At 52.0% G+C, this 16,946-nt stretch overlaps 2 protein-coding genes and 1 long non-coding RNA gene across 6 annotated transcripts in view; 1 reads left to right on the top strand and 2 right to left on the bottom strand.

Moving 5' to 3' along the window:
* Positions 1-16,946, bottom strand: part of LOC132542047 (uncharacterized) — a 111,537-nt gene that overhangs the window by 48,155 nt on the left and 46,436 nt on the right. The window lies entirely within an intron of this gene.
* On the bottom strand, positions 70-6,054 carry ACADVL (acyl-CoA dehydrogenase very long chain). 2 transcript variants are annotated; one of them, XM_007521752.3, is made up of 20 exons: positions 5,898-6,054; positions 5,744-5,819; positions 5,423-5,488; positions 5,270-5,342; positions 5,116-5,180; positions 4,886-5,020; positions 3,689-3,833; positions 3,316-3,445; positions 3,091-3,216; positions 2,541-2,739; positions 2,203-2,307; positions 1,694-1,780; positions 1,541-1,603; positions 1,341-1,442; positions 1,143-1,240; positions 981-1,053; positions 810-882; positions 660-732; positions 497-572; positions 70-375 (listed from the first exon to the last, which is right to left on the bottom strand). In XM_007521752.3, exons 1-20 carry the CDS (start codon positions 5,957-5,959, stop codon positions 235-237), a joined length of 1,968 nt encoding a protein of 655 aa, XP_007521814.1. In that variant the 5' UTR covers positions 5,960-6,054; the 3' UTR covers positions 70-234. The 2 variants fall into 2 exon arrangements, with proteins under 2 accessions (XP_007521814.1, XP_007521821.1); XM_007521759.3 differs by lacking the exon at positions 5,423-5,488.
* DLG4 (discs large MAGUK scaffold protein 4) overlaps positions 8,478-16,946 on the top strand; it is a 42,493-nt gene continuing 34,024 nt past the window's right edge. Inside the window, exon 1 of one of the 3 annotated variants that reach the window (XM_016188065.2) lies at positions 8,478-8,990. In XM_016188065.2, coding sequence (XP_016043551.1) covers positions 8,961-8,990 — 30 coding nt within the window. In that variant the 5' untranslated portion in view covers positions 8,478-8,960. The remainder of the gene's footprint in view (positions 8,991-16,946) is intronic. The other 2 variants (XM_060204270.1, XM_060204273.1) reach the window with 2 other exon arrangements.

Genomic DNA, 16,946 nt, shown 5'->3' with positions numbered 1-16,946 from the left:
CCTCTGGCTCCTTTCTTTGGGAGGGAGGCAGGCAGCCAGGGACAGAACTGAGACATGGTAGAACAAACATGACTTGTTTCAAGCTTTATTTGTGAGGCAGTAAGTGCTTCCTGCGAAGGCACAGCCCTATGACAACAAGGCCCTCTTCAAGGCAGAAGCAGGGCGCAGAGTAAGGGGTTGTGGGCTTTGGCTTGAGGAAAGGCACATTCTGGGCCAGGCCCTAGTTGGGGGGATTCAGAAACCAAGAGGATTGCTGGTGACCACACCACCGCGCTCCACCAAGGCCTTGGAGATGCTTTTGAAGTTCCGGAAGAGCTCCTGCTGCTGGGGATCTGACTGTACTGCAGCCATGGTCTCCCGGATCCGGGCTGCGGCCTGGGAGAGGGTTGTGGGTTGAGGGGGGAGCAGTGGTCAGACCTGTGCCTCTGACCCCACCTGCTCTTGGCCATGGGAAACCCCAGTGGGTTCTCTGTGCACATAACCCTGAGCCTCTCACCTCAATACACCAGCTGTCACAGAGCATTTTTTCATGCTGGGCTGTAGGGTGGCCCTCACTCAGGGATCTTGAGGCCCTGGTGAGAAACAGGAGAACAAATCTAGACGGTGACCTTGGCCCCAGACCCCAACTGCTGTTCAGACCTCCCACAGTGCCGCCTCACCTGGAGAGAACTACCACCATGGCATAGAGGTCAATGGCACTGTCTGCCAGACGCTGTAGCAGGAACTGCTCATCTGTCAGGTAGATGGGGAGGGAGGGGCGTCAGTAGAGGGAGAGGGAAAGGGGTGGGGATGGGGTAGAGCTCACTCACTGACAATGCCTTTCTTGTGTTTTATCAGCTTGGCCTCCACGACGGTAGAAAACTGCTCGAGAGCCTGTACCGCCTAAAGAGATGGGGAAGACAGCCATGGGCTCAAATGGGGGGCCCAGCCCCATCAACCTTGGATGCAGGCTGCCCTCCCTTCTCCCTTTGACCACTTACCAGTTCACCACTACGACTCAAATCCTTGTGAACGACACCACTGAGACTCAGGCCACTGCCCAGCCCTGCTCGCCTGAGGAAGGGGGCAGTTGACTTAAGTTGACATGTGTTGGCCTGGCCCTGCCTCTGGCCTGGCCCAGCCTGGCCCCACCCAAAGCTTACCGCCTCAGCTGTTTGCCAGCCTCTCCTAGCAAGAGGCCGGCATTCCCAAAAGGATTCTTTAGGGCACTACCAAGCCCAGAAAGTTCCTTTCCTTTGTCCTGTGGGGGAAGAAGACAGTTAGGACCGACAGAACTCACTGTCCTTTACACACACACACACACACACACACACACACACACACACACACTTCTGTCTTACCATACAGCCCTGCAGTGCCACGAATAGACGGAGAATATCATTCGTCCCTTCAAAGATCCTGAAGACACGAAGATCTCGGAGCACACGTTCTACCCCAGGTTCCTACCATGGGGGAGACAGATCAGAGGCCCCTGCTGAGACCAGCCTACCTCCTCTTCCTGGTCCCTCCATGGAGATTTGGCTCAGGAATCCTTATGTACCTTCATGAAGCCCATGCCACCCATGACTTGGATGCACTCATCGGTCACCTTCCAAGCTGCCTCCTAGGGAGAAAAAAAAAAAGTCACATAAGATTGGTTTTGAAGCTCAACTCTGAACCTGGACTCCCCCTCCTTGCAGGCCCGGGGCCTCACCGAGCCAAAGATTTTGCTAATGGCAGCTTCTATCTGGAAGTCCGTGGATCCCTGGTCCATGTTGGCACTCACCATGTAAGCCATAGACTGAGGTTGCGTAGTTGGGACATGGGAAGGAAAAGGAAAAGAGACTGATCAGACTTGTTCACTCAGTTCTTACAAAGCAGGTCTGGCCTAGCTCCACATGGCTTTTGATCACCTTCTAACTCCAGTGTCAGGCACATCAAAATATGTGTCTGCTCATCAGGGTTCTCAAGGGATCTGACTCTTGAAAGTGGTGAAGAGGTAAGGGTGGTGCTGGAGGGGATATAGAATAAAGTTTGGGTGCCTCTGGAAGCATTACAGCGATAAAACGTGACCTGCAGAAGCTGAGCCGGCTATGCCTCCCCGCATCCCCTAGGGCATTGGTGTAAAGCTGGAGACCCACTGCCCCAGGTGCTGCTGGGAGTTGTAGTCTGACCCACTGGGAAGGCTGCCACAAGTTCCAGAAAGGGTGAGAGGACCCTTACCTCAGTCACATACTGCAGCACAGCCATCCGGGCTAATTTCTCTTGGATCAGCCCAAAATTGTGAATTTTCTCCCCAAATTGGGTACGATTTGCAGCATGATCCACCTAGAAAAAGATTATTACATGTATCCTGCTTTAGTTTTCTAGTCTCCTGAGGAGAGGGAGTGGGAGCAGGGCTGGAAAGGACAGGTTTTGACCACAACCAAGAGCTCAGTCCAGGCCCCACGGAGAGCTAAGCTCCTGGGTTGGAAGCAGTTTCTCATGGAATGAAGTCTTACAAGAGGACCAGAAAAACATGCTTTGGATTCAGGCTAGCTTCAAACTCGAAGGGTACTCACCGCCTTGGCAATGATGCCTTTCATGGTGCCTGCAAGGGCTGCGGCCATGCCAAACCTTCCATTGTTCAGTATGTGCATGGCGACCTTGAAACCACCTCCCACTTCACCCAGCACGTTCTCTGCTGGCACCCGTACTCCATCAAAGTACACCTCTGCTGTATTGGAGGCTTTGATGCCCATCTTCTTCTCTGGTGGTCCACTGTGTGAAGGCAGGGTGGAGAAGTAATGTTCAGCAAGTTGCCCTTGGGAGAGAACTGCCCCTTTATTATTATCAGCCAGAGGGAACTACAACTCCCAGCCTATGAGAGGGTGCAGACTAGCTCCCTACATGCTCAGAGTGTTGAGGCTGAGGCTCTATCCTGTGGCCTGTTAGGGGTTTGTTGGTTGCTACGGTCAAAGCTTAAGGTCAGGCCCATACACATTAGTCCCAAAGGGCATGTGCTGTCCACTAGCTTTGGCTTTTGTACACACATTGACAGGGTGGCCTGGAACAATAGTCTGTCCTTGAGCTTAATGTCGCCTTCTTCCTGGCTCTCCCTATACCACTTACTGGGTAACACCTCCAAAGGCCCTCTCCACCACAAAAGCTGTGATCTTCTCCTTTACAGCCCCCGTGGTTGCGTCTGTAATTGGAGTCTTGGCAAAAACTGTGAAGATATCTGCTAGGCCCCCATTACTGTGGAAAAATGAGGGAGCATTCAGTACTTGGGAGGATAGAAAGCACCAGCCTGAAATCAGGCAAGGGTGGAAAGGGGAGAAATGAGAGGAAGATTGCCTGATCCAAATCTTGCTTCCGCTGAGGGTGTAGTATTTCCCACACGGGCTGGGCACCGCGGAGGCTCGGATGGAGGCTGCATCGGACCCACTGGAGGGCTCAGTCAGACAGAAAGCAGCCAGAGTCTCCCCTGTGGGAAGGGTTGCTTTATGATGGGTGTTGATGGGCATCAAGGGCCTCTCCATACCCTCAACTCCCTTTTCCACAAATCACTGAACACCTGGCACAGTGCATTTTCTTCACATTTCCCTACCAGTGTTCTTTGATGCCTTCCCAGAACCCCCTCCACTCATCCAAACAGCCATGTGATGACCTAAGTACCAATGGTCATACTGCCAAGCTGAGCCCCCACCCCCACCCAGTGATGCCTCACCAGAAGCCAACTTTGGAAGGTATTTTTCTTTCTGGGCTTTCGTGCCAAAGAGTAGGATGCCTTTGAAACCGATGCTCTGGTGGGCTCCCAGGGTGATGCCCACGCCAAGGTCATGTGTGCCCACAATCTCCACCAGGCGGGCATACTAAAGGGAAAGGTTGGAAAGGTTCATTGGAAGCTGTAATGGGCTGCACAGGGACTTGAACTTTGCAGTACAGTGAGCTGGAGGGCTGGGTGTCCCCCACAGAGTGGAAGACGTAAGTGGGACCAGGAAAGATGCACACAAGCCACATTGCTGTCTGCCTTAGGTGTTGATGGAAGGAACTTCCCCTTATTGTCACCTTAGAAATTCATTAGGAGGGTGGGGGTAGATAGCACAATGGCTATGCAGACAGACTCTCATGCCTGAGGCTCCAAAGTCCCAAGTTCAATCCCCTAAACCACCGTAAACCAGAGGTGAACAGTGCTCTGGTTATAAAAAATTTTTTTAAAAGGGTCGGGTGGTAGTGCAGCGGGTTAAGCGCACATGGTGCGAAGCACAGGGACCCGCGTAGTGATCCCAGTTTGAGCCCCTGGCTCCCCACCTGCAGGGGAATTGCTTCACAAGCGGTGAAGCAGGTCTGCAGGTGTTTTTTTCCTCTGTCTTCCCCTCCTCTCTCCATGCTCTCTGTCCTATCCAACAACAACGACATTAATAACAATATATAATAACCACAACAACAATAAAACAACCAGGGCAACAAGGGAAAAAAAATAGCCTCCAGGAATAGCCTCCAGGAGCAGTGTATTTGTGGTGCAGGCACTGAGCCCCAGCAATAACCCTGGAGGCAAAAAATAAATTCAAGAGGCAGTGGGTAGATAGCATAATGGTTATGCAAACAGACTCTTCATGCCTGAGGCTCTAAAGTCCCTGGTTCAATCCCCCGCCCCACTATAAACCAGAGCTGAACAGTGCTCTGGTTAAAAAAACAACTCATTAGGTCCTGGTAACCAGGACCAGCATGTTTCAGGCAGCAAGGGGACTGACTACATGTCCTTGGTATGTTATGTTCAGTGTTGGTATAAACATTAGAAATGTCAGTCCACAGTGTATGGGGGCCCTGGGACAGTAGCTTCAGACTTTAGCCCCAGTCACAAGGAGGGAATTAAATGGGCTGTAGCCTGGGGTACTGGGATGTTTCTGAGGGGCTCTCTTACCTGGGTATTGCAGAGGCCTACACCGCCCAGATCACTGGGCACTTGCAGACCAAAGGCCCCCAGCTCTTTAAGGCCCTGCAGTGTGGTCTCCTCCACCTGCTCCATCGAGTCATTCTTGGCAGGATCATTCACCTCCTGAGACAGTCACAGGACACCTCCTATTTAGCCTGTCATTAACATCTCCCCTGACCATTAGGGTCCACGCCCTCCAAGTACCCGTCAATCCTCACCTGGAAGAAACGGGTCACAGGCCCCACCAGCTCTTTGAGAAACTGTGTCTGCTCCTCATTGAGCACTGCGGGGTTTGAAAGAGGGACACATTGGTCGGGCAAAGGGAGGCTGGGTGGTCTGTCCCTGCCCAGCTCTAGCCGCCTTCTCCCTTACCAGCTGGGTACGGGAACACTTGATCAGTGGTGAGCTGGCCCTTGAACATGCCCACAGCAAAGGACTTGGATTCCTGTGCGTGGATAAAAGGGTGTCAGGGCTAGGGTGAGTCCACCCCTTATTTAGCTCTCCCCTGATTCCGGGGCCACATACCGCCTTGACCGGTTTTTCCCTGGCCGAAGCATCAGAGGAGAGGGTCTCTGACTTGTCCAGAACCGCCTGGGGAGAGGGATACTTAATGAGGCCGGACTCCCGAAGTGCAGAGCAGAGAGAAAGCTGGGTGTCCAGGGAGTGAGGATCCGCCACCTTTTCCCTACTTTCCACCCCAGGACACCCTGACTTGCCCTTTCCCCTACTTGTGGCGCCCAGCCGGTAGACAGGTGACAGGGACGGGGAGGGAGACCCCTGCTGGCGGTGGCGAGAAGGCCACGGAGGCGGACTCCCACCCGCCGCTCCGAGGCCGCCTTCACTTACCTGAGCGGCCCCATTGGCATAGGCTCGCCGGGCAGGGCCGGGCAGGGGCTGCCCCAGGAGCGCACCGGGCCGCAGGCTGTGGGGAGTGGGGGTTCAGTCTTGGCCCGGTGCCCCGGCCCGCTGTCTCACCCCGTCTCTCCAGTCATCTACACACCTGCTGCCCCTCAGCCTCAGCAGCTGCTGGCCCACCCCCGGGGTCATCCTCGCAGCCTGCATCTTCAAACCGCTGTCGCCGTCTCGAGCGTTGACCTAGCACTCTGATGGTCGGTTCTGCCAAACTCTGGGTGTCCCCACCCCTGACTCAAGCTCCACAATGCACTGGGAGGTGGGCGGGGCTTCCGGGTCTGGGGCATGCCGGGAGATGTAGTTTTGGGGTCTCATACCCGCCCCTGCAATCTGGTTGATCAAAGATGATCTCCAAATGTCTCTTACCCTCCGCAGACTCCTGCATTTCACCTGTCCAAATTAGCGTCTACTCCTCGGAAGGGGCGATAGCACAGATGGGACAGGAGAGAGTCGCTTAGGTGGCTGTAACCAGGAGGGCAGAGGGTAGACTGTAGGAAGCCTTTCTAGGGAGGAAAGGAGTATGAAGGCAGATGAGAGGCACGGAAAGCCTGTCTACTGTGGTCTCCACCAACAAAAAGGGGAAACGGTGGAGTGGAGGACTCAGACTGGGGTGTATTTCCGAATAACATTTTCCTAAGATCTAGGGTGTATAGCTAGCTCGGGAAACATTTTACATTTCAGAGGGAAAGGCCCCTACTCTGAACGTTTCTCTACACCCCTTCTTGAAACTTGTACTTAAACTAGACTTATGGGTAGATAGATTCTTTGCAGTCTGAAAGGAACCAAAGGATTCTCATGCTGTCCTCCATACTTCTCTAGCACTAGGTCCAGAAATCCCTCTTGTGGTCTGGGAGGTGGCGCAGTGATAAAGCTTTGGACTCTCAAGCATGAAGTCCCGAGTTCAATCCCCTCCCCGGCAGCACATGTGCCAGAATGATGTCTGGTTCTTTCTCGCTCCTCCTTTCTCATAAATAAGTAAAATCTTAAAAAAGAAAGAAAGAAAGAAAGAAATCCCTCTTTATGCGTTTCCCACTTGAGAACAGGGCCAGGGAGAGAGTTGGGTCCTCCTTCTCCTTTTTATTTGTTTGTTTTAAAGATAGAGGCCATAGTACTGAAGCTTCCTTCAGTGTGGTGGGGGCTGGACTTGAACCTGGTTTGAACACATAGTAAGGTAGCTATTTAAAAAAAAAAAAAAAAGGCAGCTATTTAAGCGAGCTTACTTTCTTTTTAAGCTACACCTTCTGGGGGGTAATCCTTTTCTCTAGTCCCATAATGAAGCCAGGTTATGTCTGATTTCAGAGGGTGAAAGGGGAAGTTGATGGTGGTGGTGTCTGGGGACCTGGGGAAAACAGCACATCTGTTCTGTTGGTCCAGAAACTGCCTAGTGGCTAGAATTGGGTGGGGAGTAGGCAGCTCAACTCCAATCCTGAGGGATTAAGGAGATTAGAGTTACAGAAGAGAGACATGTCAGATCTGAGACCAAGAGGTGAAAAACAAGAATCCTTCTGGAGGAGGGTTTTGGGGGTGGGGGGGTTTGCTAAGACTCAGGGCTTCTCCCTGAACTTCTCCATAGAGCCTGGGATAAAGGGCAGAGCCCGGAAGGAGGTGAGTAAGTGTGTTGATCTTGCTGTCTCTTTCTTATTGCTGTCCTCACCCACTTGTGTTTATCAGCTCCCAGGTCAGCCCTCTGGCTCCTGGCTCCCCCACTATTGCGATGGGCACCCCCTTTCCTCACAGTTCTTCACAGTGACCTCTTCCAGGCCTTGCTGGGTGAGTAGCCCCTTTATTCTGAGGGGCAGTAATGGTGAAAAAACGATGACCTGGGTCTTCAAAGGCAATAACTGAATTTGGGGAGCTGGTTGGGAACCCAGGAGCCTTACCAGGGGTCATAGGACAGTGTCTTCCATGAGCATCCACCAGCCTTGGGGAGTTTGCATCCTCCCCAGTTTGCAGGCAAGATGAAGGCAGGCTGGTCATGGAGGCAGGGGTGGGGGAGAGTAACTCAGTACTGTTCCTGTGACAGATATCCTTGACTATTATGAGGCTTCCATCTCAGAGAGTCAGGTAAGGGGATGTGGGGTGGGGTGTTTGACCCCTGAGGGAACAGGCAGGGCTGGAGGGGTGAGCAAACTATTGCCAGGATTAGACTGAGACTTAGTGCCTCAGTGTCTGAGTCCTGAGCCAGGGCACAGAGATTGCATAGTGTCCTACCCTGGAGTCCCTTCTCCCATCTGCATGTCCCTCCCTTTCATTGCTTGCCCCATTCCCAGTCACTGAAAAGTGCATGGCATCATTATTTTTCAGGCTTCTCCCTGAGACCCCTATGGGAGAGGGGGTCCCCTGGATCCCCTCCTGCCAGCCCCTCCATCTCCCCTTTCTCCCTCCCATGGTCTTTTCTCCAGTGTTTAAATAAGTCTGGTGTCTCTGTCTCCAGCCTAGCTATGGGTGCTTCCTCCACTAAGAAATAAAACCCACCCTCATAGTCTCTGGCGACGTGGCCGATGCCTGTCTTGGTCTCTGTGTTGCCTGGTGACCTCCCAGCTTTGGCTTCTGTCTCCTTTCCCATTATCCGGGTTCCAGCAGGCACCGAAGGAGTTAACTCTGTATAGGCACCCCCCCATTCTCGCTCCTCGCTCCCAGCCTCCCTCCCTCCCCCTGCTTCCTCTCTGCTCCTCTCTCCCCTTCCCTCCTCGGCTCCACGGCTTCCTTGGCCACTGCCGCCTCCAACCCCCACCCACCCCTCTCTCCCGCCACGGCCTCTAGCCCCTGGCCGTTAGGCAAGACCTCCCCGCTCCCCCGGGGCTCCCCGAAATCCAGCTTCCCTCCCCCACCTCAGCTCATGCCCCAGCCCCTAAACCCCGGGGCTGCCAGCCCCCGGTGCCCCCGCCCCTCCTGAGAATCGGGGTGTGCTCCCCAAATCCCCTCCCCTACACTGGGGACCCCTTTTTAGGGCCCCCTTTCCCTCCCTCCCACGTTCCCCTACCTTTCCTTTCTCCAACCCCCTCTTTCCCCTCTCACCCCTCCCCCCATCCTGGCTCCCCCTGCAAAAGTGGGGTGCGGAGGGGGGAGGGGTGAGAACCCACGGAGGGGAGGAAGGAAACTCCGATGAAGTCAGAGCCCCTTACCCGCCGCCGCGGCCAGGCCCCCCAACATGGACTGTCTCTGTATCGTGACAACCAAGGTAAGCAAGATGTGGGGGCTAGAAACGGGGAGAGTGGAAGGGTATGAGTTTGTGGGGAGGGGTTAGGTAGGCCTGATCTGGGCCTGGGGACCCTGGAATGAGAGCATCAGAAGATGCATTTTGGGGGGTGATAATTTACTTTGGGGGTTCACACCTAAGAAAATGCTGGGTTTGGCCACAGGTGCCCCCTGGAGTGATCCCTTTGTACCTGTAGAGAAATGGAAAATTTAGGGCATTTTGTGTGTTTTTTTCTGGGGGGGATTTGGTGAGTTTGGGGGTTCACCTGTGCTGTTTGAGGAGAAGCCTGGCTCACCTGAGAGTCTGCTTCTGTATGTTAGAAGGTAGACTACATGTCCAGGGGTCCTCTTCCCAGGAGACAGGTACACTGGCCAGTTTTAGGGGACTCCTGGCATGGGGTAGAAGGCTGTTGGTCATCAGTGCTTGACTGGTCTGGAGGTGTCAGCTGGAAGGGATGGATGGGCCTTCAGGCTAAAGAACAAGCATCTGGTGGTAGATCCATTTGGGGGGTGCTTTCTCAGTTTGAGGGAACTGCTCGTTTGGGGCTTGATCATATGGAATTAGTTGGGAGTTGTCATTGGGCTAGGGCCTGTCATAGGGTCACTGAGGGGAATAGGCCAGGTGGGGTCCCCCCATGGGAGGGAGAAGCTTGCAGCAGCTGAGACTGCTCACTTTTGAGGAGGAGGAGAGATTTAGGAAGAGAGGGAATTTGAGGAGGGGGCCAGGTAGATGGTGAAGAATTCTGGAGGTGGCCTAGGCAGGTGCTAAATCCCGCCAACTCCACCCACACTGTCTACCCCTGGTTGAGGAAGAAGAGCGGATGAAGGGGAATGTACCTCTTACCCCAGGCACTTGGGAGCAAGGTGGATGAGGACACCTGAATTTAAGGCTACTGGGGTGAAAAGCAGCCACAGGGGGATCGGGCTAGGGGCATGAGGATCTGCACTAAGGTGTCTGTCTGGCTGGTTGGAGCTGGAAAGAGCAGGTGATCTGGGATGGGAGCACAAGCAAGCTTTTCTAGGGATGAGGGATGCAGAATACCTAGGTCTAGGCTTGGAGACGGGGACTGGAAGCTGGATGCCTGGTGTGTGGAGGGAGGCTTGGGCGGGTGGCAGGCAGCTGGGGGTTGGGGGGTGGGACAGGAAGTGGGGGCTGGGAGGCGGGGTCCGTGTGAGTCACAGGCTGGGGAGGGGGTTATATTTAGTGGGAACTGCAGCTTCTCAGGAGAGGGAGCTAAGGACACACATGTTCCCTGTCACAAACTCACACGTGTGTACACGTTTCATGCATGTGTGAACATGGATGCCCTGGGATGGCACCTCCTCTCCAGGGCTACTTGCTTGTTCCATGTTCTGTGGCTTTGGACTTTTCTCCCACACTGCTTCTTCCCCTATCCCCTCTAATATCAGTGGGTTTTTGTGCTTTAGTTTCTCATATCTTATCTCTTTGAATGTCTGTCTGATTCTTTCCTCCTCCTGTCTCCTGCTACCTAACCTGCCCCATAGCTTTTGGTTCCCTGACTTGGTCCCCAGGTGTACAGGTGTATATAGCAAACAAATTAGAATACGTGGGCTCCATTTTCAAACTGTGAACACATTTTCCAGCAAGGGTGAGGGGCTCACCTCCACAGGCAGCTTTTTTTGGGGGAGGGGGAAGCCGAGGCTAATTCATCTCCCTTTACCCCTACTTCAATGGAGCCCTGGGTTGAGCATCCCCTAGAGAAGGAGCCTTAAACAGAGAAGATCATGCATTTGGGTTTTACAGAGGCGTGGAGAGACCCAGGCTTGTCACATTCCTTGGCCGGAAAACTTGTCAGTCTCGGGATGGCGGGGACTCCAACTCCCACAAGGCCTTGAGGCACAAGATGCCTCTGTTAGAGGGTTGCTGCCCGCGAGGCTTTTGGGAGCTGTGGTTCATTTCTATCCAGGGCAGCGGGAGGGTAGACCTGGAGGAGCCAGCAGGGGGCACATGGCTCCGGCCCCCGCCAAATGCGGAGTGGGGTAGGGGCTGCACAGGCTTTGCCTTCGTTGAGCCTCCCAATTCCGAGAGTCCTCCATCTTTCCTCCATTGCCTAAATTTAGACTCCTGCAGTAATTTAAGCAACGTTAATTGAGCTCCCACCGTGTGCCAGGCCCTGCGATTTGCTCCAATTCTGCCTTTACAGTTATCACTTAAGATTTACTCCGTCTCAGCCTGTATCTCCGCTGATATCTCGGTCTCTCTTTCTCCCACTCCGCCCCCGTCCCTCCCTTTCTCTCCGCGCTGCTGTCGCCGTTGCTATGGTAACCGGCGACGACTGATGTTGCGTGGTGGACTCGAGGGCCGGTCGAGGGTGGCGGTGGGCGGAGCGGAACCATTGCGGGAGGGAGGTAACGGGGAAAGACCCGGGGGTATTTGGCCTGACCCCCAGGGGCGAATCGGTTAAGCCATCCAGGTGGTCCTTATGGGCAGAGATGTGATGCCGGGGACCGGGCAGCGTGGCCAATGGCCTCATTCATTGACCGTCTGGGGCGTGGCGGAGGCACAGTGTGGGCGAGGCCCGCGGAGCGAATGGGCGGACAGTGGTCGGGGGCGTGGCCTCCCGGAGCCGAGTGGGCGGGACCTGGCTTACGCTGTGGAGGGAGGCGAACTGCAACCCTCGGAAAGGGGCGGGGCTGACCCGCTAGGGGCGTGGCGTGGTCCCATGTGCCCAAAGGAGGCAGAATTTGCGGGGCTCGCTAAGTAACTGCGGGGCGCGGGGGTCTTTGGGTAGGAGAATCCGGGGGTTGGGCAAATCTGACGTCTCAATTTTCCTAAGATGGAGGCCTGTTCAGATTTCATCAGAACACAACCTCCTACCTCAGCTCCATGTTCCAGGGAGACGGTTGCTAGGCGACAGCAAAGTCCTTGATTGCGGTGTTACCAGGCAACAGGGAAACGGAAAATGGAGGGAAAAAGGAAATGGGGGATGCGGGAGGGCCTTAATGAGTATAGCGCTGACTGGTGGTGATCTAAAGCCTGTGCATTTTCTATACTAGAAGGAATTTAGAGTCTTGCCTCTTCCACACAGACTCTTTCTGCGGATCCAAGCATTCAGCCCTGATGTGAAACTGGAACATCGGGGTCATTTGGGGGGCACATCTAACTGATTCTGATTAACCGGGATAGAGGGGCATGGGCGAAATGCTAGGGAAGTTCTTCTTTCTTGACATGTATGGACATTTTAGAGAAGCAGATTTGAGGGTGCTCACTGGGCTTTAAGAGTTGGAAAGGTGGATGTTCTTTGGGAGAATACTTGGAAGAGATGCTTTCAGGTTCATTTGGGAGAAAATGGAAGCCTTTGAAGAGATCCGAGGCAGTTTGGAGTGTTCTGGAAGGTATATGAATCACTCCAAATTGCAGACTAGCGTTTACTTTGGTAATTTTTTAAAAAAATATTATCTTTATTTATTTATTGGATAGAGACAGCCAGAAATTAAGGGGGAAGGGGGAGATAGAGAAGGAGAGAAACACAGATACCTGCAGCACTGCCTTACCACTCGCAAAGCTTTCCCCCTGTAGGAGAGGACTGGGAACTCGAACCTGGGTCCTTGTGCATTGCAACATGTGCACTCAACCTGGTGCGCCACTACCTGGCCCCGGGTAAATTACACACACACACACACACACACACACACACACACACACACACACAGAAATAGACACAGAGGGTGCAATAAACCACACGTTACCTAAGGTTTTTTTTTTTTTTTTTTTGTATGTGGTGAGGGCCAGGCTTCAATTTGGGTTGTGCACATAGCAAAACAGTGAACTATGCACTGAACTATTTTGCTGAGCTAATGAACTTTTTTTGAGGTTTGGGTCATTGTTTCTGGGAGGAACCTTTCAGCAAACTTGGAATTGAAAATCGTGGAAGGGATGTTGAGATGTAGAAAGGGATAAATGCATGAAGTTGAAGGGTAAAGAAAAGGGGGGCCAGGTGGTAGTTGAGTGCACATGTTACAATGCACAAGGGCCCAGGTTCAATCCCCTCTCCCCACCTGCAGGGGGAAAGCTTTGCAAGTGGCAGCAGTGCTGCAGGAGTTTCTCTGTTTCTTTTCCTCTCTATCTCCTCTTCCCCCCTCAATTTCTGATGGTCTCTATTCAATAAATAAAGATAATAATGGAAAACTTAAAAAAAAGTGTAAAGGAAAGGAATAAGGGAGGCTGGGGAGATAGCATAGTCATTATGCAAAAAGACTTTCACACCTGAGGTATCAAATATCTCAGGTTCCATCCCCAGCACCACCATAAGCCAGAGATAAGCAATACTCTGGTAAAAATAAAATAATAATAAACAAGAAACAGGCCTATTTATTTACTTATCTACTGGATAGAGACAAATCAAGAGGGAAGTGGGAGATAGAGAAGGAGAGAGACACCTGCAGAGTTGCTTCACCACTCGAGCATGCCAGCACCCCGTTTCTTATTCTTTTTTTTTAAATCTTTATTTATTTGACAGAGACGGAATTTGAGAGGAGGGAGGAGACAGAAAAGAAAGACAGAGAGACACCTGCAGCTCTGCTTCACCACTCGTGGAGCTTTCCCCCTGCAGGTGGGGACTGGGGACTTGACCCAGGGTCCTTGCACACTGTAACATGTGCGCTCAACCAGGTGTGCCACCACCCAGTCTGTCTGGTCAATTTCTTCTTCTTCCCCTTACCCATTTATTCCTCCCTCCCCACCTTCCTCCCCCTCTTACTTACTTTATTTTTTCAAAGATTTTATTCATTTATTAATGAGAAAGATAGGAGGAGAGAGAAAGAGCCAGACATCACTCTGGTACATGTACTGCCAGGGACTGAACTTGGGGCTTCATGCTTGAGAGTCCAATGCTTTACCCACTGTGCTACCTCCTGGACCACACCCTCTCTTACTTATTTCTCTTTTATTGGGCATTGCTCCAATCTGGGTTATGGTTGTGCTGGGGACTGATCCTGGGACTTCAAAGCCTTAGGTATGAAAGAAAGTCTTTTTTTTTTTTTACTTTAAAAAATATTTATTTATTTATTCCTTTTTGTTGCCCTTGTTGTTTTATTGTTGTGGTTATTATTGTCGTTGTTGGATAGAGCAGAGAGAAATGGAGACAGAAGGGGAAGAGAGAGAGGGGGAGAGAAAGATGGACACCTGCAGACCTGCTTCACTGCCTGTGAAGTGACTCCCCTGAAGGTGGGGAGCCGGGGACTGGAACCGTGATCCTTGCTTTGGTCCTTGTGCTTTATGCCACCTGTGCTTAACCCACTATGCTAATGCCTGACTCCCAAAAGGAAGTCTTTCTGCATAACCATTATGGTGTCTGCCCACCCTTGTAGAGTCAGCTTTAAAAAATTAGTCAAGGGGTAAAAATAAAATAATATTTAAGAAAAGGGTGGGGGCTGATAGCATAATGGTTATACAAAGAGACTCGCATGCCTGAGGCTCCAAAGTCCCAGGTTCAATCCCCTACACCACCGTAAGCCAGAGCTGAACTCTGGTAAAAATTAATAAACAAGTGAAAATAAAATATTAGAAATTAGTCATGAGGTGGGGGTAGATAGCATAGTGGTTATGCAAAGAAACTTTTTTTCTTTTGCCTGCACTAAGAATCCATTGCTCTTGGAGGCCTTTTTTTTTTTTTTCCCATTTTGTTGACCTTGTTTATCATTGTTATTATTGTTGTTGTTGTTGTTGGATAGGACAGAGAGAAATCGATAGAAGAAGGGAAGACAGAGAAGGGTAGAGAAAGACACTTGCAGACCTGCTTCACCTCTTGCCAAGCGACTCCCCCTGTAGGTGGGGAGCTGGGAGCTCAAACCCGGATCCTTAGGTCCTTGGGCTTTGCGCTGTGTGTGCTTAACCTGCGCTACTGCCCTACCCCGGCAAGGAGACTCTTATGCCTCAGGCTCCAAAGTCCCAGGTTCAGTTTCCTGCCCCACCATAAGCCAGAACCAAGCAGTGCTCTGGTAAAATGAATGGATGAATGAATGAATGAACAAACTAGTCATGCAAGTGGGGATGGGGAAGGACCCGAGCATCACTCTGGCACGTGGGATGCCAGGGCTCCAACTCAGAATCTCAGGCTTGACATTCCAGCCCTTTACCTAGTGCACCACCTTCTGGGCTATTGTAGGGTCAGTTTTAAAATACATTAAATTGGGAGTCGGGTGGAAGTGCAGCGGGTTAAGCGTACGTGGTGCAAAGCACAAGGACCAGCGTAAGGATCCCGGTTCGAGCCCCCGGCTCCTCACCTGCAGGGGAGTCGCTTCACAGGCGGTGAAACAGGTCTGCAGGTGTCTGTCTTTCTCTCCCGGTCTCTGTCTTCCTCTCCTCTCTCCATTTCTCTCTGTCCTATCCAACATCAACGACATCAACAACAATCAGAACTACAACAATAAAAAAAACAAGGGCAACAAAAGGGAATAAATAAATAAATAAATATTTAAGAAAAAAAAAATACATTAAATTGTTTCTAAAATTGAAGTCTTGGGAGTCGGGCAGTAGCACAGCGAGTTAAGCACACGTGGCACAAAGCGCAAGGACCTGTGTAAGGATCCTGGTTCGAGCCCCCAAGTCCCCACCTGCAGGGGAGTCACTTCACAGGCGGTCTGCAGGTGTCTTTTTCTCCCCCTCTCTGTCTTCCTCTTCTCTCTCCATTTCTCTCTGCCCTATCCAACAACAACGACAACAATAAAACAAGGGCAACAAAAGGGAATAAATTAAAATAAATAAATAAATAATAAAATTGAATTCTTTTTTTCCCTCCCTTTCACTCCCTCCCTCCCCCCAAAATTGAAGTCTTGACTATATTGGGATTTGGTATATTTGAAAGTCACAAATATCATTATATTCAGGAGGTTGGACAAGGGACCCTAAAGGAATTTGATGACTGCTTATCTGGATGTTCCTATTTGAGCAAGGGCAATACTTGCACTAATTTAAAGTCTCAGTGGATTGAGGGTAGGTGTGGTTTTAGAAGGAGTGGTTTAAGGGTTTGATTAATTTGAGGGCACAGCAAGGATAGGTGGTCTTTATGCTCCGGAAAACCATGTGACTGTCAGGTGGGACTAGACTGGTATTTAGAGAGGTCTTGGCATTTGAAGGGATGTGGTTCATGGTAATAATTTTGGGAGACCTGTGTGTTGGGGGGTGGGGTTGTGAGAGGCAATGTAGATCCCTTGGAAATCTTTCTTAAATGAGAGAGGGATGCTGCTTCCAACTGTGTATCCTGGGAATTCTGTAATGATGAGAGAGAGGTCCGGTGAGGTTTTGGAACGGTAACAGTCATTTTAGAAATGGGAGATTAAGTAGAATAGCATGTCTCTTAAGAACCAGAGCGATAAACTGGTAAATTTTAAGACTATATTTGTAGAGAGGTCGGAATAGACTTATGCTATGAAGGTGAAGTCCAGAGAAACAGCTGGAACCCGGGAAGTTGATGGCTAAGAGGGTCTCCCCTCACCCCTCTCTCCCTTCATGACGCTCTCCCGCACTGCGCAGGCGCCTCCCCCGCTCCGGCCGCAGCCTCCAGTCGCCGCGGCCGCCGCAGCCCCCGCCCCTCTGCCCCTCCCCCTCCCCAACCCTGGGACCCTTGCTCTCCCACTACCCCTCCCCTCCGCCCCCTCCCCTCTCCATGTCGGCTCGGAACAGATTCGCCTCCATGTGTCTCTGCGGGGTACGTGCCGCGGTACGGGCTCCGGCCCGGCGTCCGTCTTCCCGGACCCCCCAAAATCTCAGGGTTCAAGCTTCAAGTGCTGTCGCTCTTCTTTCTGCTTGACGCAGGGTCTCTGGGTTGCAGATGTTTCGCAGACAGGCTCAGTGAGTCTTCCCTCCTATCATCCAATTTCACTCACACTCCCCTATTTTGGGGGTGTAAGCCTGGGTTCCAGATCATTCTGTGCATCTGGGGCTGTGGAGATGAAGGGGCCATGGGTTGGGGGGATA

Source organism: Erinaceus europaeus, chromosome 12, assembly GCF_950295315.1.
Source record: "Erinaceus europaeus chromosome 12, mEriEur2.1, whole genome shotgun sequence".
NCBI lineage: Eukaryota > Metazoa > Chordata > Mammalia > Eulipotyphla > Erinaceidae > Erinaceus > Erinaceus europaeus.
The sequence above is the reverse complement of the archived record's forward strand: the minus strand, read 5'-3'. Positions and strand labels throughout refer to the sequence as shown.

What these genes read in the sequence shown, in the direction of transcription:
- ACADVL (XM_007521752.3), bottom strand. Translation starts at nt 5,959, where the DNA reads ATGCAGGCTGCGAGGATGACCCCGGGGGTGGGCCAGCAGCTGCTGAGG. An exon ending in TAGGCCTCTGCAATACCCAG is followed by an intron (nt 3,834 to 4,885) that starts GTAAGAGAGCCC and finishes CTTTCCCTTTAG; the next exon opens with TATGCCCGCCTGGTGGAGAT. An exon ending in ACACAAGAAAGGCATTGTCA is followed by an intron (nt 733 to 809) that starts GTGAGTGAGCTC and finishes TCTACCTGACAG; the next exon opens with ATGAGCAGTTCCTGCTACAG.